Source organism: Littorina saxatilis, linkage group LG2 (genome assembly GCF_037325665.1).
Source record: "Littorina saxatilis isolate snail1 linkage group LG2, US_GU_Lsax_2.0, whole genome shotgun sequence".
Taxonomy (NCBI): Eukaryota; Metazoa; Mollusca; class Gastropoda; order Littorinimorpha; family Littorinidae; genus Littorina; species Littorina saxatilis.
In genome coordinates this window covers 88,181,907-88,208,090 of record NC_090246.1, presented here as the reverse complement: position 1 = coordinate 88,208,090, position 26,184 = coordinate 88,181,907, and the positions used below count along the sequence as shown (strand labels likewise).

The window sequence follows — 26,184 nt, the reverse complement described above, 5'->3', positions numbered from 1 at the left end:
TGTTAGAGAGTACCTGTTCAGGAGAAGCCGGATGGGACGACTGATGAACAGGTTGAGACGAAGCGGCGCTATCTTGGTGGCTGCCTGTTTCCGAAGGTCCATTTTCGACGACGTTCCCTAGCACATGGAAGGCGTTTGCTGTTGATACACCGTATTTGTTGTGGTGAGATTGTTCGTCCTGAATAAGGCGTTGGCAAGGTATAATGTCGGAGACTACTGAAATTGGAACTGTAGTTTCATTGGGGCTTTGGGTCATTGTTGTACTAATGCTTTTGTTTTTTTTGTTGTCTTTTATTTTAGATTTGAGAGATTGGTTTTCTTTCTCAAGTGCATTTACCCGTCCTGTGAGTTTCTCGATGCTAGTCATGAGTTTGTCCATTTGTGTTTGAAAGTCCAGCTTCAGTGTGTTTTTGATCTGGACTTTAATATCTTCGACTAAACATTTGTCGGCCTTGCTGTCGCCAAGGCCGGTAACAGAAACTCCCAAACCGTCGATAAGGCTCTGGACACCACTCAACTCCTCATCCACTAGTGCAAAACGATTCCACACAATGGGGGAAATTGTAGTGGAGATACACGGCGCGTGCGGTGGGCTTGGTGGTCACGCGCTGCTCGTTTGATTGTGACTTTGCCCCGTGCTGTGTGACGTGCTGCAACGTGTTCAGATTGTGGGGTGGAGGGGGGTATCTTGACAATTGATGAGAGGGGGGTGGAGGGGGGTTTCTCGACGACTAATGAGAGGGGGGCGGAGAGGGCTATGTCAACAGATGGCGAGAGGGGGGTGGAGGGAGGTGAAGCCTCTGTATCAACCTCTTCTGTAGACGTTTTGCTCTCAGGCTGCGGCGATGTGCTTTGGGTACAGGCAGTATCATAGGCATCCAACATTGTAAAGGGGAGGTTGTTAACAGATGAGCACAGCTTGTCAAAATCACCCTCTCCAGTAAACGAAATGACCAGAGGGTGGATACTATCACACTCAGTGGTAGACCATATTTCACATGCCTTGCCCTGACACATGAAGGTGCCTGCGGGGGCAACTGTAAAATAAAGAGATAACGTGACAAGCTTGACGCCAGCTGCGAACAGCCTTATCACAGTCTTCGCCAAGTTGGGAAAGTCACTTTTCTTTGCATTAACGAGTGGACTTGGTGGGAGACTAATAACATCGTTGTTTTGATTAAAGTCCTCTATGGTGAATGTAAGTTCGTCAAGAGACAGTGATGTATATCTGTGGATTAAAATGTTGCGCCACAGATAAATTTCCTCTTCTCCACAACTAAAGCGTTTCTGACAGGGGTCCAAGCAAGGCATAAGTTTGGATTCAGCCATGTCGACACGGCGACGTTAAAACACTCACGTAGTACACATACTGCATCAACACTAAAACAACGAACCGTGCCGGGAGGTAGTCTAAGCAGGGGTCAGTGGAACCATGGTAATAACACAAGACACGCCAAGATAAGAATCACACTGAGTGGCTACACGGCGCGCCATAGTTCCTCGGCCGTACACGGCCGAACAGACATTAGTCACATGGCCGACGCTCATAAATCACCCACGATAAGCGCTTAGCGTGGCGCTGCTACACATCGTAGAACAATGAAGTCGGAGAAATGAAATGAAACTTTGATACTCCTACCGTCAACAATAGACACTTCTCATCAAAATGAAGATGTTCATCCTGTAGCCAGTTACATTAGCTATCCGCCAATGCACTTTTTTAGCACAAAAGTCACATGATGAACAAAGAAAATCCTGTTTCTATCCAGAGCAAGTGAGACACGTCTTGGAGAGAGAAAGAGAGAGAGAGAGGGAGAGAGAGAGAGAGAAAGAGAGAGAGAGAGACAGAAAGAGAGAGAGAGAGAGACAGAGAGAGACAGACAGACAGACAGACAGACAAAGATGGACAGACAGACCTAGAAAGATAGTCAGACAAACACACAGACAGACAGACAGACACATAAATGGAACAATAGACACACAAAGACAATGGGACGCACAGACACACGGACCCAAGACAAAAAATGCGAAGAAGAAGATAAAAAAAATAACAAGAACAAAACAAAAAAGTTCCATACCAACACAAGACACACCCCACCCTACCAGACAAAACAAAACCTCACCAGTAAAGTCCACTCTGCCGTCCTTGTTCTTGTCGATGAAGTCAATGACCTCGTCCACCTCCTGGTCAGTCATCTGCACTTGTTGCTTGACCTTGTTCAGCAGGTTCTTCATCTCCTCGTTGAGCATGAAGCCCTTTTTCTCACCATCCAGGATGCGGAACATCTCCTTGTAGCAAGTCTCCTCGTCCGTGTTCACCAGCAGGTGCTTCACCTGGCTGTAGAACGCGTCGAAAAAGTCCACATCGTCCTCTGTGGAGAGAGAATCGAGGATGGAATTAGTTGTTTATTTTACTAGAAAACAGCGTTAACAGCATAGCAATTGCACATCTCAACACCATGAATGACAAGGAATTCCATATCGTCCTCTCATCTCAACACCATGAATGACAAGGAATTCCATATCGTCCTCTCATCTCAACAACATCAATGACAAGAAATTCCATATCGTCCTCTGTAGAACGCGTCGAAAAGTCTACATCATCCTCTGCTGGGAGAATAAAGGATTGAATTAGTGGTTTATCATACAAGTAGGAACAGCGGTCGCAGCAAAACAATTGCACATCGTCCTCTTGGGAGACGGAGAATGCCGAAAGCAATATCAACAACAATAACAACACTATAGAAAGGGGATAAGTGAGTTATAGAGGGAGACTATCCTTAGCGGATTATGACTTTATTCAGTTATTCTGCAGAAAAAACAGAAATGCTGGAGAAAAACTGTTTGTTTCTGCAGCATTTCTGCATAATGTCATCTTTCGCGAGAGCAACGTTTTTTCTGCAGTAAAACAGTTTTACTGCAGTAAAATTGAAATCAAGAATGCTGCAGTAAAACGGTGATGTTGTTTTACTGGAGAAAAACTGTTTACACTTTTTCTTCAGCATTTTGGCATTATTCAGTTATTCTGCATGGGACAGGGGAGGCTACCGCTCCTTTCACAGCAGACTCTGCACCCGAGTTGTTGGCCTTTAAAAGTCAACACCAGTGGATTGTAGAAGTCTGTTTGTGATGGGGTCTGGTGGTTTCCGATTGTCTGTATGTTCATGGAAACCTTCGGGTTTGCATAACAGTTTTTATAGGGCTAAGAAATTAGCCCTAACATTTCCAATCCTGTTTGATTGCACTTCGTTTCCCGAGGTGATCGTAGTGTTTCGGCACACGGTTACATGCAGAAAAACAGAAATGCTGGAGAAAAACTGTCTTTTCTGCAGCATTTCTGCATAATGTCATCTTTCGCCGAAGCAACGGGTTTTTCTGGAGCAAAACATTTTACTGCAGTAAAATTGAAATCAAGAATGCTGCAGTAAAACGGTGCTGTTGTTTTACTGCAGAAAACCTGTTTACACTTTTTCTGCAGCATTTTGTACTGGCTCATTATAATGTTGGAGAACGCGAGCCCCCCTCTGTCGAGAGATGGACTCATCCAGAATTACCAATAGTTACAAACTATTATAGTACTATCCCAGGGGGCGACGAATACAAACGCTACTTTACAAGGTCGTTCGTTTTTCTCCAGAAAAAAACTGTCACAGACTATTCTGCAGAGAAACTTAATCGCAATAATGCTGCAGAAAACCAAGTAAACATTATGCTTCAGAAAAACTGTTTTACTGCATTAAAAAAACGTTGCTTCGGCGAAAGATGACATTATGCAGAAATGCAGAAAAGACATTTTTTCTCCAGCATTTCGGTTTTTCTCCAGAATAACTGAATAATGTCATAATCCGCCAAGAGCCAGTACAAAATGCTGCAGAAAAAATGTAAACAAGTTTTCTGCAGTAAAACAACAGCACCGTTTTACTGCAGCATTCTTGATTTCAATTTTACTGCAGTAAAATGTTTTGCTGCAGAAAAAAAACGCTGCTTCGGCGAAAGATTTTGTTTGTTTGTTTGTTTGCTTAACGCCCAGCCGACCACGAAGGGCCATATCAGGGCGGTTCGGCGAAAGATGACATTATGCAAAAATGCTGCAGAAAAGAACGGTTTTTCTGCAGCATTTGTCTTTTCTGCAGAATAACTGAATAAAGTCATAATCCGCTAAGGATAGGAGACAGAGAATGATATGAGAGAAAGGTCCGTGGGGCGAACATGGCGTTAAATCACATGACACAATGATATCATTGTCCAACGTCATAGGCAATAGTATACAAAATTTGCATTGTAGACCAACTCAAGCAACAACCCAAAAAGCAGAAGCAAAAAAGGGAAAGGGCGAGGTAGACTTATGCTTGTTGCTCAGAATCAGAAAACGTGCAAGTCTCAAACATGAAATATTCAATCATCTTTTCCGAACAGCAGTGCTGTGGTCATCAGCGCATTCATAAAAGCAGTTTTGTGTATGGGCGAGGCGTGTTGAGAAAATATTATTCCTGAATATTGGCATCGCCCTTTTCAAAACACAGCGCAGCTGTTTCTCTTCTTCTCAGAATTGTTCTTGGATCATATTCTGAAATCATACAGGAAATCATACAGGAACTGAGAATGGGTGGGTGTGAAAATGTTGAAACGGCGTGTTCCTCAACAAAGCACAGACAATGAGCTCTATTTTCTACCTATCACACCTATCATCGCAGCGATGTGGAAGTAGGCCACACAAGGTCCCATGATTCAAAAGTAGGTCACCCAAAGGTCACATCCACACAACAACATTTCTTTTTTCAGAGAATATGGGTGAGTTTACGTTTATTGTTTATGATTTGTTTTGTGATCTGTTGACATGTGTTTGTAAGTTATGATCTAGTTTGTGATCTGTTGATGGAATGAGAGAAGCGCTTGTTTGATTTGGCGTATACAACTAGGTCAAGAAAATACTCCCACGAAAGCAATATAGCTGTTTGCTAGTGTCGAGAATGCGAAAATTGTAAGTCTAACTTGGACAGACAGTACAGTAAATACCAGTGAACAAACTTCTATAAGAAAAACAGTACTTTAGGTCTTCCTGAAATGGGTCAGACAGGAGAAAGAAAGACAATTTGTTTCTTGGCACGCGAAGAAAGTATCTTGATTGAAATCTTTGCTCTGTCGACACGTCAACAAAATATTCTTCGTGTTTGTGTGAATCGCTTTAACAGAAGTTTGTTTCGTGTAAGGGGGCAGGGGGAGGGAGGGGGGAGTGGGAGAGGGGATTCGGTAGTAGTAGTAGTAGTTGTAGTAGTAGTAGTCGTTGTCGTAGTAGTCGTAGTACGTAGTAGAAGTAGTAGCCAGTAGCAGTACAGTGTATTTGGAAGACGAGCAGAATGACACGCGATCATAAAGATAAGATGAACAGGGAATATTCGTTAAGCGTGTGGTAGAAAAGAAAAAAAAATAGAGGAGGAAGGAAGACAGAATCACAGACAGAACGATAAAAAGAACGGCAAACAATGCTGGGAAGAGACAGAAAGACTGGCAGAAAAAGGACAGGCACAATGTCTGGGCCGCACAATGTCTGCTCAAAATAGTCTTGCCTCCGCCGTTAACCGTTCGGGTACTGTGCTGAGTGTAGTACTTCCAAAGATAGTCTACTGCTACGCTGGCAGCAGAATATCGTTGGTACTTCTCTCGTACAGTGAAAACCACCTTTAGACCTTCACAAATCTGAGAAAATCATGCCTTAAAAACGAGGGGGTCTTAAAATGGGGGTACATCAACAGGACATAGGAACAAAATATGCGAACAGGTCTTAAAAGGGAGTAAGTCTTATATTAGGGGGTCTTTCATACAAAGCCGGGTTTTCCCGTGTAACATGCCCCTAATGGCTTTGCCGTGAGGGCGTAAAACTTACATTTTCTCATTAGGGGGTCTTATATTTTAAACGGGAGTTCCATTGTACCAGAGAAAATAGATATGTGGCTGAAATGTGAATCCCAACACCTCTGTGCGGGGCTGCACCTGGCTTTAGTCCTTATAGGTGTGCAGGAAAACCTGAATTATCGCCTTGCTGGCGGGTTTAACGTCTGCATCCAATTCTTCATTTAACCAACGAAGAGGTTGGCTCTATTCACCATTAGACGGCTAGACTGGTAAGTTAATTATGTAAATGGTGGGAGGTGTATGTCAACCCTTAAATTCATAAATCTCACCTTACTTCACATTTATACGAGGCAAGTTTCTGCCTACTTATCGTGCGTTGAGTACAACAAAGACTTAATACGAGAGCTGTTATGCAGGAGTGTACAGAAATAGTGTATTTGATAATATTCCAGTAAAAAGACAATTATGCAGCTGCGTAAACTATCAGGTTTTTCTTTGCGCTTCGGTAACAAGGTTTTAGTTTGAGGTAATCAGATACTTTCATGGCCGGCACGCAATCCGTAACACACTCTGTATTTGTAAAAATCCACCAGATATATGGTTGCGACAAGTAAGCCTACATTCTTCTTCTTCTTCTATTTCGTTCGTGGGCTGAAACTCCCACGTACACTCGTGTGGTTGGTTTTTTTGGCACGAGTGGAATTTTACGTGTATGACCGTTTTTTACCCCGCCATTTAGGCAGCCATACGCCGTTTTTGGAGGAAGCATGCTGGGTATTTTTGTGTTTCTATAACCCACCGAACTCTGACATGGATTACAGGATCTTTTTCGTGCGCACTTGGTCTTGTGCTTGCGTGTACACACGGGGGTGTTCAGACACCGAGGAGAGTCTGCACACAATTGACTCTGAGAAATAAATCTCTCGCCGAACGTGGGGACGAACTCACGCTGACAGCGGCCAGCTGGATACAAATCCAGCGCGCTACCGACTGAGCTACATCCCCGCCCAGCCTACATTCTGCAGTTCGATATATTTTAGTTTCCTCTGTCATTTTATTCCTTTCTTGTGTTGAAAACTGACATGTGTTCTTGGGCACTGACACTGAAACATTACCAGACAGAATTTGTACAAAAGGAATATTACGTGAAGAAGAGACACGAGTACTACTTGGCACTATATTCAGAAACGGGAAGAATGTACAAACAAGAATTGGACGAGTTTTTGTAGACTTATTTTTCGTGTTTTGTTTCATATTCCTTATTTCTTTGCCAGCAATCCTGTTTCAAATACATGTTTAAGTCAAGGGTGTTTTCCAAGTTCAACTGAATATAGAAACAGAAAACACAGGCGAAAAAAATCTAGGTTAATGCAGCCCCGCAGATTTTTTTTACCTCTTGCCACAAACTCAGTTTCAGTAATTGGCTTTGACGGGTGTGTGTTTGGAGGGGGGGGGGAGGCGAGGGTTGGTGCGGTCGGGTTTTTTTAGGAAGGAAGGCGGGAGAGTTGGGCTTCGAAAAAAGAAGAAGAGCATAAAAAAATGTATTTTAACCTTCCGGGACTATTCTGAGAAGGAGTTACAATGAAAACTTGTGTTTTATCGACTTCAAAACTTCGGAGCGCGATGCTAGATCATTAGCTGCTAATCACTCAGGTGTGAGATTAAAGTTCAAACAGACAGACAGCTGCCTGCAGACACTGAGTGTGTTACTCGTCACGAATCTGTGGGGTGATGATGCAAGAGTGAGTTAGGATAACCCCTGAAGTTCACTCTCCCCTTGGCACCACATTCGCCGCGGGAGAGTAGGTCATTTATTTGGTCGTTTGCATCTCTGTTCTGTTCTTTTTACATTTTGTCAAGTTTTGACTATATGTTTTAACATAGACGGGGAATCGAGACGAGGGTGTGGTGTATGTATGTGTGTGTGTGTGTGTGTGTGTGTGTGTGTGTGTGTGTGTGTGTGTGTGTGTGAGTGTGTGTGTGTGTGCGTGTGTGTGTGTGCGTGTGTGTGTGTGTGGGTGTGTATTTTGTAGAGCGATTCAGAGAAAACTATTCGACCGATCTTCATGAAACTTCACATGAAAGTTCCTGGGTATGATATCCCCACCACAGTTTTTCATTTTTTCGATAAATGTCTTTGATGACGTCATATCCGGCTTTTTGTGAAAGTTGAGGCGGCACTGTCACGCCTTCATTTTTTAAGCAAATTGGTTGATATTTTCGTCAACTAATCTTTGGCGAAGCCCGGACTTTGGTATTGCATTTCACATTGGTGAAGGCTTAGAATTTAATTTAGGAGTTTGCTCATTAAATTTGTCATTAAAATCGACTTTTCGTAAACAGATTTAAAATTGAGTGCATTGTATTCCTTATCTTCTCCTTAATTCAAAAATATATAGATATGTCATGTTAACTCTAAAAATGTGCTCAGAATAAAGAAAGAAAGGTTCAGTAAGTACAACGGACACGTGCTTCGCGGCGGCGAGCGTGACCCGTCTCGGTTTTCGGTATGGTTAGCCGAGACTATCTGAATGTAGTCTCGGCGATGATTGGTTTGTGGTGTTGATCTTGACTAAGGCCTAAAAAAAAATAGGTGTGGTTACGGTAACCCGACCTACCCTATTTTTAGGGGCCGACCCTATAACTTTTTATTACATTTGTCAACAACAACAAAACACACACACAAGAAAACGAGTGCAGAAAACGCAATGAAAGCGAAAGCGCCCGAGTCGCACACTTATTTCCCTGTCAAGTAGGTTTAATTTGTACACATTAGAAAAAAAAATAAATAAAAAGTGATTGCCTACCTTCCTACCCTATTTTTTTTGGCTATGTTACCGTAACCACACCTATTATTTTTTTTGGCCTAAACGTTTTTATATCGCTTCACGCGACTTGTTGTTCTTGTGTCTATGGAGTAAATCATGAATTCCGAAGCTTTTAATGAAAAAAACTACCAGAAGAATGATTTTTCAGTGTTAGTAGAGTTCTGCTTGAGACTTGAATGCCCTACAACTATCTATAATGTTGGTGTGTTAACTCCTTACCATCTGACCGCAACCCTTTACTTATCTTTTAAGTAGGATATCTTCAAACGACGAAGAGAACAACCACAACAACAACCACAACAAAAACATCAACAACTGCTACTACAACTACAATGATAACAAAGCCACAACAAAAATGACTACACGGAGAAATAGAAGGGACCAGGACTGTGTTAGCTAAAAGGAAAGCGATATCAGCATGAACGTATTTTCAATCTAAATCAAAAATAGACCTACAACTATTCATTTTTCAACATTAGAACACGAAGAAAAATAATCAAACAGGAAGACGGTGAAGGTAGGAAAACAAAAGCATATTAGTTTTGTAAACTTTTGGCACGGTTTCTGGGACTTATGAACAGCTGTATTCGCATTTTGAAAAACAGACGCCAGTCTCGTATTTTATGGAGCTACTTGTGTCCGTAAAGAAGCATTGCTTGTTTAGAAAGCAAACACTCGCACACATCAGTACACGCCGTTCGTACGCACGCACGCACGCACATGCACAGATACACGCACTCGAACACAGACACACATATACACACATAGACACAAGCGCACACACACACACACACACACACACACACACACACACACACACACACACACACTCACGCACTCTCTCTCTCTCTCTCTCTCTCTCTCTCTCTCTCTCTCTCTCTCTCTCTTTCTCTCTCTCTCTCCCTTTCACTTTGCCCAGAAGCAGACCAATGGGATTTGTTTTTTCGTATTCAATATCCAGTGTTTACCTTCATACTCAACAGGTAAAATAACACAAACAGGAAACACAAAAATGGCTATCTGGCATAAGTGAGTGACAAACTGCTCTGTCAGGCACCTTACTGTCAACACAGCAATAACAACATCAATAAGTACAATAGTATCATCGAAAAGTGTAAACGCAAGTGCAAATCAAATGTACACACCAAGAACAAGCGCCAATCTTGAAACAAATAAACAAACAAACACACGAATACATTTCCCAGCACATGAAGAAGAAAGAAATTGGAGAAGGAAAAAGGGAGGGGGTGGGGGTGGCTAGCTGAAGAGGAGGAAAACACATTCTTTACTCGCTGTTGAAAAAACCCCGCAACTACACTTGTAACATGCTGATGATGAAGAATTGTCCTGTCCTACAGGCACGGTGTAATGTCTCTTAGGGACTACTCGGCCTGTAGAATATGATATATATACCAACATGCCATGTTAAACACATGTTATGAAGTTGTACGCGCATAAAAAAAGCAACATCTTCAACGATGAAAATGACACAAAAAAGACCACTTACTTTGCTCTGGCATATCATTCTCCATGGTTGCGTGTAGAGCTAGCGTTTGGCACAAAGCCGCGGCGAAGGTTCAGGTATCAAGAATGTATGTCCAGAAGATCGCCAGGCACACACGCGATCAAGGGTTCAATGAAAAGTAGTTGTGGGGCACGGTGATTTCAAGCAAAGGCACAGGTAGCCGAGGGAGACGGTAATTTGAGTTTAGCTGGGCAACACCTCACGCTCCTGTTTGTGAGACCATGGCAACCGATGAGCGCAGAGCGTGGATACCGCAGGAGGAAAGAGAAACAAAAAGCAAGGTTATTGTTAGCACCACATCAGACTAGACTCTTTTTTTTCTTCCTTTTTTCAAACATTTTGAATCACGTTTTGAATACAATACAACACAAACATACAGATATCAGAAGGTCTGTTATAACAAGAGCACAATAAATATATATGTAATAAACAATCTAAGATAACAATTAAGACAAAATACTTATATGCTTACATAAACAAGCTGCACACTAATACATTATGAACACAAAGGTATATACACACTCCATCTTCAGACTAGCCTTCTAAATAAGAATCCAAAAACAATTGATCAATGAGCATTAATAATTGATCATTACCTCGCTCGCATTGTGCAAACTAGCCACACAATCTTGAGATAAGTTCATTATCTGTTTCATACGTGTTTGTCTGTCTGTTTACTTCAAGGGAAAGACCTTTGGGTCAACGTACTAGTCAAATGTTACGTTTTGTTTTGTCAAAAACAAAGGTTTCAATTTCCTACCATTCTTGTTTGTTTTTTTAAATTCTTCAAAATAAGACTTGTCATCTAAACAATACACTCCCATATCTGAAGTGTTCCACTTTTCAAACTGAACACACTTTTTGTAACCAGTTGTGAATACTGGGTGGAACACTATATAATTCAACTTGCAAAAATAGCACATGTTGTAAATACTTGTTCGTGTTCATCATGTGTGCTACATTTGCTCTTAGAGTTATATAGTATGTCGCACAGTGTTCACAACGGGTTACAACAAGTGTGTTCCAAAGTGGAACACTTCAACTTAAAGTGCACTAGCCATTTAAATAACACAAGGCATCGAAGATATCATATAGCTAGCGTTCGTTGAACACAATGTGGTAACGAGTGCATTATCGTGCTTGGTGCGACAAAGATGTACCTGTGCTATAAATTAGCATATAGACAATGTGGTAACAAATGCATTATCGTGCTTGGTGCGACAAAGATGTACCTGTGCTATAAATTAGCATATAGACAATGTGGTAACAAATGCATTATCGTGCTTGGTGCGACAAAGATGTACCAGCGCTATATAGCTAGCATATAGACAATGTGGTAACGAATGCATTATCGTGCTTTCTGCGTCTAAGATGTACACATGATTAATAGCTAGCATTGTAGACAATGTAGTAAGGAATGCAATGCCGTTCTTTTCTGTGAGAAGCTTCTTTGGAATCCCAAGTAGTTAAGACTCATGACAAAGAGTATCCACATAAAGCATCGCAAGCTATAAACCTGTGTAATGTATTGGCCACATAAACATCTGTTTGTTAACCTATGCCAGTAGTTGTCAACATGAATACTCTCGAATAATCTGAACAGAACAACCAATTTCTAAGACTGCTTGGTGTTTCTATTGCTTTAATTCTGATCATCGGTAAAGGAAATTCTACCACCCAAAGAATTATTACATGACTACGGATTACGTCTTGACGTCATGAAGTTACGCTTAGCACTGAGTAAGTAGCCTAGTTGTTGCGTTAGCAGTCCAGGTTTCAATATCACAGTATATTAACTTCGATATCGTATTTTAGGCAAACAACATCACAACATGATCAACATGCCCGAAAATATACAAGTATTAGGAAATGTGTTAATTCGATTACAGAATGTTAGTTCACTAATAACATCTTCTGCACGAGTTAGTATATTTTGCGCCTTGTTATTTGAAGTTAAGCGTTATTCTTCAACAAGAAGCTAAGAAGCCAACTGAGTGCGAATAGTTCCCCACTTGGTTAACGGTTACCATTGATACACGTATACGTAGTGCCACGCTTTTGCAATAATTCGATTAGTGCCGTTACATGTGAATTACTGACAATGACTTTTTGAGACATTATGGAAATTAGTATTCATGCAAAAATAAAGCCAGATAACAACCGGTGTTCTTTTTTTAAACCTAGCGAACAACTTCAGTCTTAGCTCTGAACATGAAACAGTGTTCCGGTTGTATGCACAACTAAAACTCGACCTGAAATCGTGAGGTGTTTTGGCATACACATTACAGTGTCAAAAACCAAATAAACGAACGAAATAAAAAAAAGATAGAACAAAATATGAACACAAATAGACCGCCGTAGTATTACGACTTGAATCCCAGTAAAACGTACCTTTTTTGCTTCGACAGTTTCAAAAACGAAAAAGAATCGAACGAAAGAAAAAAGATAGCAAAATCTAAACACAAATTGACCGCCGTAGTAGTAGTACCCAGTTCAAAGCGCCTTCGTGCTTCGACAGTTTCACACCGATAAAGCGATACAGAAAAAGGGAAAACTCGATTCCACACACCTTGATCAAACCGCACTTCCCTCCACACTCCTACCTTTCTTATCCATGATGAAGTGACGGAGGGAAAGCCCAGGTAAAAATACCCCCTCAGCAAATCAAAGCACCTGTTTCGCTCCCTTAATGCCCTCCAAAGTCTAAGTCAGAGCGATGCGAAGACAGGAGAAAGAAGAGCGATTCCGGGTGAGAAACTGACGGGTACACGAAGGGGGAGCAAGCAAGGGTACCTACAAAGTCAGACCGGTTCTGGAAGAGGTGGGGTTGACGGGGGAGGGAGGAGGGGGGGGGGGAAGGGAGAGGTACAAGAGTAAGACAAGATGGAGATCAGAGAGAGATACAGGGGGGTAAGGGGCGGGGGCGGTGGGGGAGGAGGTGTGATTCAAAAGTATATAGCTAGATGAAGAAAGTAATCAGGGGGGGGGGGGGGGGGGTTCAGAAGGGGGGGGGGGGGGGAAGGGGGGGGGTAATGTCGGCTGCGTCCCATCAGTGACATACACCTTGTTTCAATCTCTTCGATTGTTGACGAGACCCGGCTCGCCACACTGTGTCAGCAAGTTAACTTTGAGGGTGAGTCTCAATGACAACACACAACCCGGGTGGAAATTAGTCGGGTAGAGTGAGAGATTGGGTAGAAGGAGGAGGTGGGGGTGGAAAGGACGGAAAGGGGGAGAGAGTGAAGGGCGTCAGATAAAATGGAGTGCTTGCTGAGAAAAACAGACATTGAGTATCTTATCTCTCTGGGACTGCGAATTCCGAGCGGTTTTGTGCTGGCATCTGTTTATCTGGAGAACAGCGAATGAAGCCGTTTTATGAGTATCACTCGCATCTCTCTGATGTCGGAGTGTTACTGTCGTACTAAAAATGCTCTCATGTTCGTCAAGTCTTCGATGCCAAGCTTTGTTATTTCCAAACCATTGCTACTGAGTTTTTGAAACTGAGGTCTGGAGAAAATAGCTCTTCTTAAACGATTCTCAAGAAACGGAGACGACAGAAGACTAGAAATGGGTACTGATTTACATCTTAATGTGCAGTGGATTGTTAACAGTGTCGTGAAAAACAAACATGCATCCATGGCGGTAGTACTGCAAACGTGTGTGCTTTTGTGAATTTAGTACAAGCGCTAGTAAAAACACAGCAATGTTTGTTTGTTCCAAAACGTCAGACGTGAAACAAGCCTGCCGGAGATAAGAAGACAGTGTTTTCTAGTAACATTTTAAAAGGAAACAATAACTTCTTATTTTTTACGTGATTGGACCAAGCAACATCCAAGAGTAATACTCAAAGTTTTTGACGTTCTTTTACTTGTAGAAATAGGAGAACAGGAAGTGGATTCGCTGTTTCATAGAAATAAAACGTCTGATGAAAATCGGAAAAGAAGAAACACTCCTAAAGATGTTTTGTCCAGCAGCCTTACACAGCTGTCAAGCATGACCTCATATACTTTTTTTTTATAAACTAATGTCCATTTCACAGTGTTCGTTCTCTGCATAATGTCCAACGATAACCCGACACACGATGACCGGCGTATGAAGCCGGTTTCAGTTCAAATCGTCACGGTTTGCGTCGATCAATTCGCGGCTATTTTCGAGACCGCTGGTGCTATAAATTGTATAGTGTCCAGCCTAGAAGCAACACCAGCTTTCACACTACCAGTGTGGACACAATCGATGAAGAACGATGAACGATAACGGGTGGAAAACACGAATGGCAGGGATGATATTGTCTGACCTCTATGATCTTCACAAAACCGAGCACACACCAACGAGAAGGGGGCCCAGACACACCAAGCAACACACACCCGAAGCACCGCTCATTTTCCTTCTTAAAAACAAAAACCTCAAAGCTATTTTTCCAAACTCTCACAACAGCCACTACAAAACTAAGGCACACATGTTTTTGACAAAAAGAAAGTAAAAATCACTTTACCCTCTCGACTCATTGTTGTGGGCTGGTTGCCTTCGAAGAGGTATCGAGGTAGCGATCAGAATGGCCACAGCGGCAGAGAGAGCGTTTGCCCCCAGCCACCGAAACGAGGGGAGGATACACGGAGGGAACGGGAGGGACCGGTGGGAGGGGCCGGCAAAGGAGACCGAGGAGCGAGGTGGAACCGCTCTCTGAGTTTCTCTCCACCCACCCACCCAGCCTTCTCTCTCTCTCTCTCTCTCTCTCTCTGAACCTTCTCTGTATCTTTCTGTCTCTCTGTCTCTGCCTCTGTCTGTCTCTCTCTCTCTGTCTGTCTGTCTCTGTCTCTCTCTCTTTCTCTCACACACACACACACACACACTCACACACTCTCTCTCTCTCTCTGTCTGTCTGTCTCTGTCTCTCTGTCTCTGTCTCTCTCTCTCTCTCTCTCTCTCTCTCTCTCACTCCAACGCCAAGCCCGAGACACTGCGCGCACGGGTACAAAATCTCAGCTCCGCCAGCAGTTGGCAAAAGGCTGCAGATCCTCGTGAATGCTACGTACACCTTACCCCCTTTTCCCTCACGAACAGCAACACTCGGGTAGAAAATCACAGCTCTCCCATTGCTTGGGATAATGCTGTAGATCCTCAGTATCTTTCGCTGCGACTTACCCCCTTTTCCCTTGTGAAAAGCAACACGCGGGTACACAATCTCTACCTCCCCCACTGTAAGATAAAAGGCGCTAAACCGTCTTACGTTTTAACTATGTACACGTTGCCTCTTTTCCCGTTCGAACAGCAGCACAGGTACAACATCGTAGCTCCCCCAGTGCTTGGAAAAAGACTGCAGGTCATCATTAAATCTAACGCAGTTTTATTGTTTTGTTTGTGAGTGTGTTGATTTTGCCAGGCATAATATCATGTGGGGCGTTTAATAAATATCACTGCTGTTACAAACGTGTGCAAATGTGTTTGATCTACAAGGGACAGTGACATTTTAATTTACCTCTAGCTTTTATTCGTTGATTCGTTGATTTTCTTCTTTCCTTATGTATGTGCTGTTCAACTACGTTTTTGTGAGACAAGCAGGGGTAAACATACAATCAATTATATAAGATTGCTCGCCCACAGTGATGGCTGACAACGTGTTTTGACCGAGGTGACGCGGGTTGGGCTTGAAGTCATGTGAATTTCTAGCGCACACGGCATAACATGATTACGCATCAGAGTTAGTTGTGTGTCGGTATGGCAGGTCTACTTAAACTAAGCAGGTCAGCGGCAAGCTGTTGCTTCGCCTCGCTTAGAGGGCTGTCACACATGCGACTGAGTCGCGCGATTTACCCTGTCACACAGCCGACTCAGTCGTAGAAAACAGCTACGACAAGTCTGCGACTCAGTCTCATGCGATTCCCTCGTAGCTTTGAGGTTTAGAACATGTTCTATTCGGCCAAAGACTGAATCGCAAGACTGAATTGCAACGACTGAGTCGCCTGTATGACCGAGGCTTTACAGTCGCTTACTTGTGGTGGTGGTGGTGGTGTGGGGGGGATGGGTGGTGGTGGTTTCAAGTGAAGGGGGTGGAGGGGGGTGGTGGTGACAGCATTCCAGATTATTCCTTGTCAAGGAGGGGGTGGGGAAGTGGTTGAATGGTCAGTAGGGAACAGTACTAGGCTATGATTGACCAATTTTGAAATCGACAGCCGGGCGGGTGAGTCAGGAATTTTAACTCCCCCGACACGATTTTCTGCTAAAGTAACACCTTTGCTCCCCATACGTGTGCGTATAACATGAATGGAAACGTTTTTCACGTAGAAAGGCACACGTGCCAGTGTAACACGTTCAGCTTTCTCCGGCATTCAGTGTTCTCATTCGGCCTCGTTGATCTTGTGTAAATTCCACATTGAAAAGCCGCCATCCCTTCCATAGTACTGATGATCGAGCTTGGGTACTTAACATTCATGGGGTCAAATTCGTTCAACCAAAACGGTTTTATTAAACTTACAAATTTTCTTCATCATCCTAAAAAAAATTCACTTTCTTCTCATTCAAGGGACGTAACCACTCGGTGAACGTTTTCGAAGAAATCGAATTTTGGGGTGAAATCTATTACATTTTACCACCAATTTCCTTCACTATGAGTGTACTTCTTTGATTTGACCAGGAAACAACAATTCAGTCTCGAGTATATATATATCGAATGAAAAAGCTAAATGCTAGCAAAATGCTCCGCCCATTTCGCTATTGCTCAGAGCTGGCACATCGGTTAAACGAGTTAATTAATTTTGAGAGAAATCTGGGAGCAATCTGAAAAGAATGTGGACGCCCAAACATTGCTTTTGCATTGCTTCATTTCCCCATTAGGCAAAAAATAAAAAATAGGTCTGTTTACAGTAACATAGGGTGAACAAATAGGGTCGGTAGGTCGGGATTGTTTTTTTTCTTTTTTTTTTTAATATTTTTTTCCAGAAAACCATATTTTTAAGTTATTTTGCCAAAAAAACAAGATTTTTTATTTTTTTTCCCCAAATGCCAAAAAAAAGTCTAGGGTCGCGCGAAAAAACTAGGGTCGGTCGGGTTACCGTAAACAGACATTTTTTTTGCCTTAGGGTTTTGATGGTCTGTGTTGGTCTGTATCGAGCATAACCACGAAAATGCACAAAAATCTCCACTTTTTGACATAAATGATCAATTATTGCAATATCAATTCAATGTAGCATCTAGTTGCCTACATTTAGTAATACCCAATGCATGTGTGAACGTTACAAACCAAAAAGTAAAATGGAACTCTGCCTTAGACACCTACAGTTGCGATCGACCTGAGCCGACTGCGAAAAAGTGGCGCATCAGAGCTGGAACACTTCCGCCTCAGAGTATTTTACGCATGGAACGTCTCCCACACCGTGTACGCTTTCTCCGTCTGAGTCACACCAGTGACACTGTCACATCACTATGAATCAGTTCTATGAATGGAGTGCCCATTTGAGTCTGCCAGCACTAGAAACGGGAATTTTCAGAGTGACTGACATGACTGATCTCAGCATGTGCTCATCTTTAAGCTTTACGAGTCAATTTGAGTCTTTATGTTTCAATGCATTCGCACACGATATCAATATAAACAACTGAGATCAATACTGTACATGTATATGTTCTGCGCGAACTTAGAATCCGGTTTCATTCTAGAATGGACCGGGTCCAGGTTGGAATTCTAACCCTGCGCAAGTACAGGGGTGCCATTCTAGAATGAAACCCTTGTTGCTGGTCCATTCTAGAATCGGCCGTGCGCAAGGTTGGAATTTGGGTCCAAGTTGGAATAGTCATTTCAGTTAGACTATCACACAGCCAAAGCCACAAATGTGGATTTTCTGTTTGTTTTTGTTTTTTGTGTGTTTGGTTGGGTTTTTTTTCTCGGGTTTTTTACACTTTACTCAAAGACATCGTGAATTGGGATTGTGATGTTCTGAAAGTGATTACGATTTTGAGAGACACTCAGCACTGATCGCTACGGACGGAAATTTCCGGACTGACAGTGTTTTGCCGATCTCGCTTGTAACTTTTAATCTTATTCATATACATGAAGTTGGTCTTCTGAATTGTGAAGATATAATGTCAACTTTTTTTTAAACCTGTGACAACAGCTCTATACCTCACTCTGTCCTTCTGTTGGTCTGTCTGTCGGTTAGTCGGTCTGACCGTCTGTCTGTCTGTCTGTCAAAAAAATTGTCAAAAAACCGGACATTTCCGAGAGGGAGACAGCGCTGACATTGCAAGCGGCCGCAACCGGCTCTCATCACAAAAACAACTGCCCTGCAAACAATACCGCCCTGGTAGTCCCCCTTGCTATGGTCTGCCTTTGTTTATTGGGTACTCAGGAGTGTCAACTTTCTTGACAGGACATGACATCGCAAGATCACCAAAGGATTTTTTTCAGGGGTAGACAAATCAGCCCCATTTTATCAAAGGGAAGGTGCAGGTGGAGATAATTCAAGGGAAGACAACTCTGTCTTACCTACAAACATTACGGCCCCCTTTATTCAAGGGTTTCATTCTAGAATGGCACCCCTGTACTTGCGCAGGGTTAGAATTCCAACCTGGACCCGGTCCATTCTAGAATGAAACCGGATTCTAAGTTCGCGCAGAACATATACAACTAACAGAATACTCAACATAAACCTAGAAAATAAAAATGTTCCAATTACAACACGGGGCATGCCACACTAACAGCCTCCCAAGCACAGAACTTTTTTTTTGGACTCAAAGTGTCACATATTATTGAAAGATTAATCGAAAAATGGCTTAGGCCGTACGAATTCATAAGTATACGTAATTGGACCATCACGATTACAACACGTGGTGGATGGAACGCGACATGTTTTTCCATGGTGAACTGTTCGGTGATTCATCTGGGCCGGCAAAGGCTTAGGCCGCGCCAATCATGTCATGATTGCAAGGTGTGCCACCGGCTCTGCGAGTATCCGGTTTATGTTGGTAGTGAGAGAGGCACACTGACAAACAAGCGGTTTACAACATGATCTGGTCAATATTTGCCAGCATGAAAAGACTACACAGTGGCACCAGTAGTCACACACACACACACACACACACACACACACACACGCACGCACGCACATACACACACACACACACACAAACGTATACACACACACACACAGACACACACACACACAAACGTACACACACACACAAACGTACACACACACAAACTTACACTGTGACACACAAACACACACTGCAACTCGGAGAATAGACTGCATTTATTTATTATGTTTAAAATAATTATGATATTCAATGACTTAGAGCATAAGAGAGGCCAGGCCTTGCAATGACTTAAATCAGTGGAGGAAAACATATAGCACGCTGATAAAGAATTGAGATCATATTCAAGTGTTCATATAAAAGGGTTTTTTTCTGTTCAGAAAAGAAGGAAATAAATAAACAAGTCGCGTAAGGCGAAATTACTACATTTAGTCAAGCTGTGGAACTCACAGAATGAAACTGAACGTAGTCCGCCGCTAGTGCAAAAGGCAGTGAAAGTGACGAGCCTGTTTGGCGCTGTAGCGGTTGCGCTGTGCTTCATAGCACGCTTTACTCTACCTCTCTTCGTTTTAACTTTCTGAGCGTGTTTTTAATCCAAACATATCATATCTATATGTTTTTGGAATCAGGAACCGACAAGGAATAAGATGAAATTGTTTTAAAACGATTTCGGAAATTTAATTTTAATAATAATTTTTATATTTTTAATTTTGAGAGCTTGTTTTTAATCCAAATATAACATATTTATATGTTTTTGGAATCAGAAAATGATGAAGAATAAGATGAACGTAAATTTGGATCGTTTTATAAATCTTTTTTACATTTAGTCAAGTTTTGACTAAATGTGTTAACATAGAGGAGGGAATCGAGACGAGGGTCGTGGTGTATGTGTGTGTGTCTGTCTGTTTGTGTGTGTGTGTAGAGCGATTCAGACTAAACTACTAGACCGATCTTTATGAAATTTGACCTGAGAGTTCCTGGGTATGATATCCTCAGACGTCTTTTTCATTTTTTTGATAAATGTCTTTGATGACGTCATATCCGGCTTTTCGTGAAAGTTGAGGCGGCACTGTCACGCTCTCATTTTTCAACCAAATTGGTTGACATTTTGGTCAAATAATCTCCGACAAAGCCCGAACTTCGGTATTGCATTTCAGCTTGGTAGCTTAAAAATTAATTAATGACTTTGGTAATTAAAAATCTGAAAATTGTAAAAAAACAATTTTTTTTATAAAACGATCCAAATTTACGTTCATCTTATTCTCCATTATTTTCTGATTCCAAAAACATATAAATATGCTATATTTGGATTAAAAACAAGCTCTGAAAATTAAAAATATAAAAATTATGATCAAAATTAAATTTTCGAAATCAATTTAAAAATACTTTCATCTTATTCCTTGTCGGTTCCTGATTCCAAAAACATATAGATATGATATGTTTGGATTGAAAACACGCTCAGAAAGTTAAAACGAAGAGAGGTACAGAAAAGCGTGCTATCCTTCTCAGCGCAACTACTACCCCGCTCTTCTTGTCAATTTCACTGCCTTTGCCATGAGCGGTGGACTGACGATGCTACGAGTATACGGTCTTGCTGCGTTGCATTGCGTTCAGTTTCATTCTGTGAGTTCGACAGCTACTTGACTAAATGTTGTATTTTTGCCTTACGCGACTTGTTTTTTGTTACAATTTTCAGATTGTTAATGACCACACACACATACACACACACACACACATACACCACGACCCTCGTCTCGATTCCCCCCTCTACGTTAGAATATTTAGTCAAAACTTGACTAAATATAAAAACAAACAAACACTTAAGAGCATTGCATACATTATCCGAGTACACAATGGAAACTAAACATCAGGGGCAGTTTGTAGTGTGATCAAATGTGTGTGCAACTGCCTTTTAAAGGCCTTTAAGGATGCGGATCGTTTGATTTCTATTGGCAAAGAATTCCACAGAGATGATCCTGAAAAAGCTAAGCTGGATTTATAAAGATCTATACGAGGCATTGGAGGAAGTAAATTTTGAGACCCATACCTCTTCGTAACATGTGTAAAATAGGATTGCACATAACTGGGCACATCACCATGAACTAATTTATACATAAAGACAGCCTTATTGTATGCAAGGTGGGTTTTTAGGGGAAGGAAATTAAGGCTGTTTAACTTCATTTCTGTAGACATGTGCGATTCATACAGGATAAGTTTTGCAGCACGACAGTACAAAGAATTGAGTTTCAATAAGTGAACATCACTGCAGCCATCCCACAATGTCGAAGCAAAATTAATATGAGGCATTATATGAGCATGAACGAACATTTTTAATGTTTCAGATTTGGCATAATGTTTGAGTTTTGACAACAAATACAAATTCCTTGATAACACTTTGCAGAGGTTGCTTATGTGTGTTTGCCATTTCATTTCTTCATCGACAGTTACACCAAGTATGCGATGTTCTTTAACTTGCTGTATTTGAGTTGTACCTAAGGACAGTTGTAATTTAAGAGGACTTATCTGATGCTTTTGTCTTGTGGTAATAACAATGCTTTTAGTTTTTTCTGGGTGCAGTATCATGGCATTTGATGTGCACCATTTCGCAACTTCGTCCAAAGTGTTCTTCAGGGAAGAATTTACTGATTCCAACGAGGTGTTACTGGTATGAATAGACGAATCGTCTGCAAAAAACTCGCATTTAACTTTATCATCCGATACATGTAAAGGCAAATCATTAACGTAAATACAAAAGAGAATAGGTCCTAATACAGACCCTTGGGGGACGCCATGTTTTACTAGTGCAGTAGACGAATTCTGGCATTGTAGAGTGACATATTGTGTCCGGTCAGCAAGATACGATTTAAAGAAGTCACAGACCGAATCGTTTCTCAAATAATAGTGTAATTTTTTCAACAATATGGAATGATCGACTAAGTCAAATGCTTTCTTAAAATCAAAAAACAATGCTTCTGTAACTTCAGACTTGTTCATTGCTGACAGCCAAGCTTCACAGAGAGACGTAAGAGCTGTGTGGCAAGAATGCTTGGACCGAAAACCGGATTGAAACTGATGGAACAAATTTTGTTCTTCCATGTAAGCAAGAAGATGCTTGTGCACATGCCGTTCTAATGGTTTTGACAAAACAGGCAGCAAAGAAATGGGTCTAAAATTACTTGGGTCTGAGAGATCTTTACATTTGGGAAGGGGTATGACTTTGGCGCTTTTCAATTTAGACGGAAAAAAGTTCTGCTCAATACTAAGGTTATATACGAACGTGAGCGAATCCACAATATACGGTAGAGAAAGCTTCAATAACTTCACGGGTATTTTATCAGGACCCATGGACTGGGGGGGGGGGGACGTATTGCACACTGACAACTGATCCGATGGTGAACACGGCACTTTCACAACACAAATCTGGAGACTGGTGTAGCGCTTTCCAGACAGACAGACAGACAGACAGACAGAGACTGAGACTGACCTGCGCATTCTATCTGGCACGAAGGATATTTCTGCCGGAATGTGTCAGGATAGGTTTTGCACCATTGGTCAGAAATATCACTGCAGTTCCTGCAGCCTTTGTTGAGATTACTGTCACTGCAGAACTGTAGGTAGCCACACGTTTCGTATTGATTCTGCATGTTCAAGCATTCGTTCAGACCAAGATTTGTCCAGACAGGTTCGTCCCCAAACACTGTGACCGTCGTTGCCGAAAGGGCAAAGAACAGTGACAGGAGTTTGAAGGATGCATTACTTCCCATTCTAGCTGTTTGGGTTTAGTTGACCGCTCAGAAAGAAACAAAATCTGAGGAAAGAGAAGACTTGAAAAGCTTGCCCCGATGTCTGGGACGCTTACTCTGTAACAACGCTTGAAAATCCTGGCAGAATTATTTCCGAACATGGCCTATTATGAAATATTGTCTTTTTCAAACTACCTCTTTGTATAGAAAGGAGCGAGGCTGTTGATCGTTGGTAACTGATAGTGATTATGACACAAAATCAAAAAAACAAGAAAGGTATGATATTGGAACGATATATTTATAATGCAACAAAACGTTACTGTTCCAATAACATACCTTTCTTGTTTTCTGATTCTGAATTTAGGAACGTGGGCAGTCTTTTGTTTTCTCTTTTTTTCTGATTATAACACAAGGATGTTCTTTTCCCGTGTAAAACCCTGAGCAGATAATATGTTGTGGTGAACATGTGATCGTGTTTTGCAGGAAAGGGGTGTCCCTTTAACATTGCTCACACCTTCCCCTCGCGAACAGCGGAACACCGGTAGAGGCTTGAAGGTGCAACGTAGGAAGGTCAAAGCAGAAGAAGAAAGCGATGTGTGCGCGAGGAACAGCCAGCCAAATGTCAAATGATCAATTGGCATGTGTTGCGTGTACAGGCAGTCTGCACATGTTTGTCGGATTTACCTACTTTTTTTAACTTTTTTTTTGTTAGTGTCTATCAGTGTGTTGCATTGTCACCAGTCTGCCTCATCGCTCTGGTGTTTGTGAATGTAGGGCAGGACTCAAGTCACGTTAAAATAAACTTCATGAGTTTTCCGCTGCTTCGGGAGATAAGAAGAAATTGTGTGAGAATGAAGTTAGAGAACATTTAACAACACCCCCCCCCCCCCCCAAAAGAAAAAGAAAAAAAAAGTTCAAAATATTGAAATAGAGAAGTTATGTTGCCAGTGGTGGTCCAGGGGGATGACTCCCCTGGCGGGGTCAAGGGGCAGGGCCCCTTGTGGGGGTCAGGGGGCGAAGCCCCCTGAAGCTGATGGGTAGGTCATATTCTGAGATAGGAAAATGGTCGCACCTTGCTTGAAACGGCATAAAAATAAACAATAATAACAAATGTTTTAAATAAGTGAGGTACATGTTTCGGCTAAGGGGGGGGGGGGGGTTGCGCAACCCCCACAACCCCCCTGGTAGTCCGGCCTTGCATACACACACCCATACTGTCATTGCGCAATACAGCATCTGGTTTACCCAGTAAGAGATTCGCTTCCCCTTCATTCTTATTTCCAGCCTGTTTGTCTTTTTGGTATAGATAAGAACAAACAACACAGACCAAACATTCATTCTTAAAGGGTTAACCAGGCGTGTGTTCTACTCTTTGCTGTAAACAAAACTGGGTGTTCGAATGATAAAAAAAATTGGTTATTCACAAGATGCAAATGCCATTACATTTGGAGATGGTGCTACTGTCGGTGTAACACGACATTTTTACTCCACGAATAATTTACTCCGGGGTAAAAATTTCGTACGAAATTCTTACTCCGAGTACACCTTTCGTACGCGAAAAGAACTCCCCAAGGCATGAAAAAATTACTCCCTCCACGAAATTATTACTCCCCAATTGTTTTACTTCCAGTAAAAATCTCGTACGCGAAAATGGGACGCGGGCGAAGGGATAATGCCAATAATATGTGATATCGCGCAAACGAATGTTGCGCTACCCTCCCTCCACCCCTTCCACCACCAAGACTAACAGGGGACAAGGGAGTAAACATTTCGTACACCTGGAAGTTAAATTGCTTGTGTTAGGGTGAAGTGATTTATTCGTTATGTATTCGTCAGAGGAGTAACATTTTTGTACGAAATGTTTACTCGGAACTCACCTGTTGTGGGGAGTAATTTTCTCGTGAAATGGGGGAGTATTTTTTTCGTAAATGGAGTAACATTTTCGAACGAAATTTTTACTCCGGAGTAAAAATCTCGTTGGAGTAATTTTCTCGTGTTACACCGGTGAAGCCGGTCTTCACAAATAAATAACAGAATCTCTCAGGCTTTAAATATTGCTTCACACACCTCATTGTAGCTCTGTGTAGGTTGTTTCTAGATGTGAGAAGAAATTACTGGACGCACATTTGGCAGAACTACTGCCGCACCTGTGTAGCTGAGTGCGCGCTGAAAAACAAACCACGTCAGGTATTGTTTCGACGTTTAAAGGGAAAGTATCCTTTATGGATTAGTTATTTTTAAAAATGTTAAATTCAGAATCTAATGTTTTTGGTATAGCATAGATAAGTTACAAATATTATGGCTTCATCGAACACTTGCTCTATTAGAGTCTAATTGTGGTAATGAACGCCTTCCGCCTCAGAACTACCTCACGTGACGAGGTAAGTCTTGGTTCCAAAACTATGATAAAATAAGACAAGACAAGACAAGACAAGACAAGAAAAACCAAGACACGATAAGATAAGATAAGATAAAGATAAGATAATATAACACAAGAAAGCCTTTTATGTCTGATTGCATTGTACATACTCATTGACTTTTTTTTTTTGGGGGGGGGGGGCCGGGGGGGGGGGGCACCACATATGAAGACGAAGGAGAACACAAATACCAGAACACAATGTGTGAAAAATAGCATCTCCATCGAAACAGCCCGTGCGAGGCATGCGATTAAATGTCGTTTTTACTGCAAACAGAAATTATAAACGTCATTCAGTGGGAAGAAAAGGCATTGTGAGAAACACGATTCTGAAGAAGTGTCGTTTACACTGACATGGGGGACAAAAACAACCAAAACAACTTGCCCTCCTTGCAGGATGCAGCCAGGTCGCTCTCTGCGTTTTCACGTGAAAGGGTAGGCTATCTGTATTCAACATGACAACCCGAATATATATTGAATGCAGGAAACAGTGTGTCTTTAAATGGCCTAAATAAATTAGCATGTCGACATCTTACATGTACGTCTGGCAACACCCCTGCTTTTCAAGTCTTGGTTCTTAATTACAGAGTGAAGAAAGACATCTCGAGGCTCTGCCCTTGTTGGACAAATTAACAATGTTTTACATGTCAGCCAAAACAAAATCTTGCCTTTTCACATGTTGCCTAGGAACCGGAAACATTTATTGGTCGCTTTCAAGACCTGATTATTTAGTCAGCCTAGACTAACGTCTCTTTCAAAGTTGTCTGTAAGACCACGATACTAACCGTATCCCCG

General features: G+C 41.9%; 1 protein-coding gene across 3 annotated transcripts in view; it reads right to left on the bottom strand.

Annotated features, from left to right (window-relative positions):
* LOC138960058 (uncharacterized) overlaps positions 1 to 14,857 on the bottom strand; it is a 45,866-nt gene extending 31,009 nt beyond the window's left edge. The window contains exons 1-3 of one of the 3 annotated variants that reach the window (XM_070331778.1): positions 14,699 to 14,857; positions 10,189 to 10,413; positions 2,124 to 2,372 (exon numbers count right to left, since the gene is read on the bottom strand). In XM_070331778.1, coding sequence (XP_070187879.1) covers positions 2,124 to 2,372; positions 10,189 to 10,213 — 274 coding nt within the window. In that variant the 5' untranslated portion in view covers positions 10,214 to 10,413; positions 14,699 to 14,857. Of the gene's footprint in view, positions 1 to 2,123; positions 2,373 to 10,188; positions 10,414 to 12,775; positions 12,979 to 14,698 lie in introns of those variants that run through there. The other 2 variants (XM_070331780.1, XM_070331779.1) reach the window with 2 other exon arrangements.
* Between the last annotated feature and the right edge of the window lie 11,327 nt (positions 14,858 to 26,184).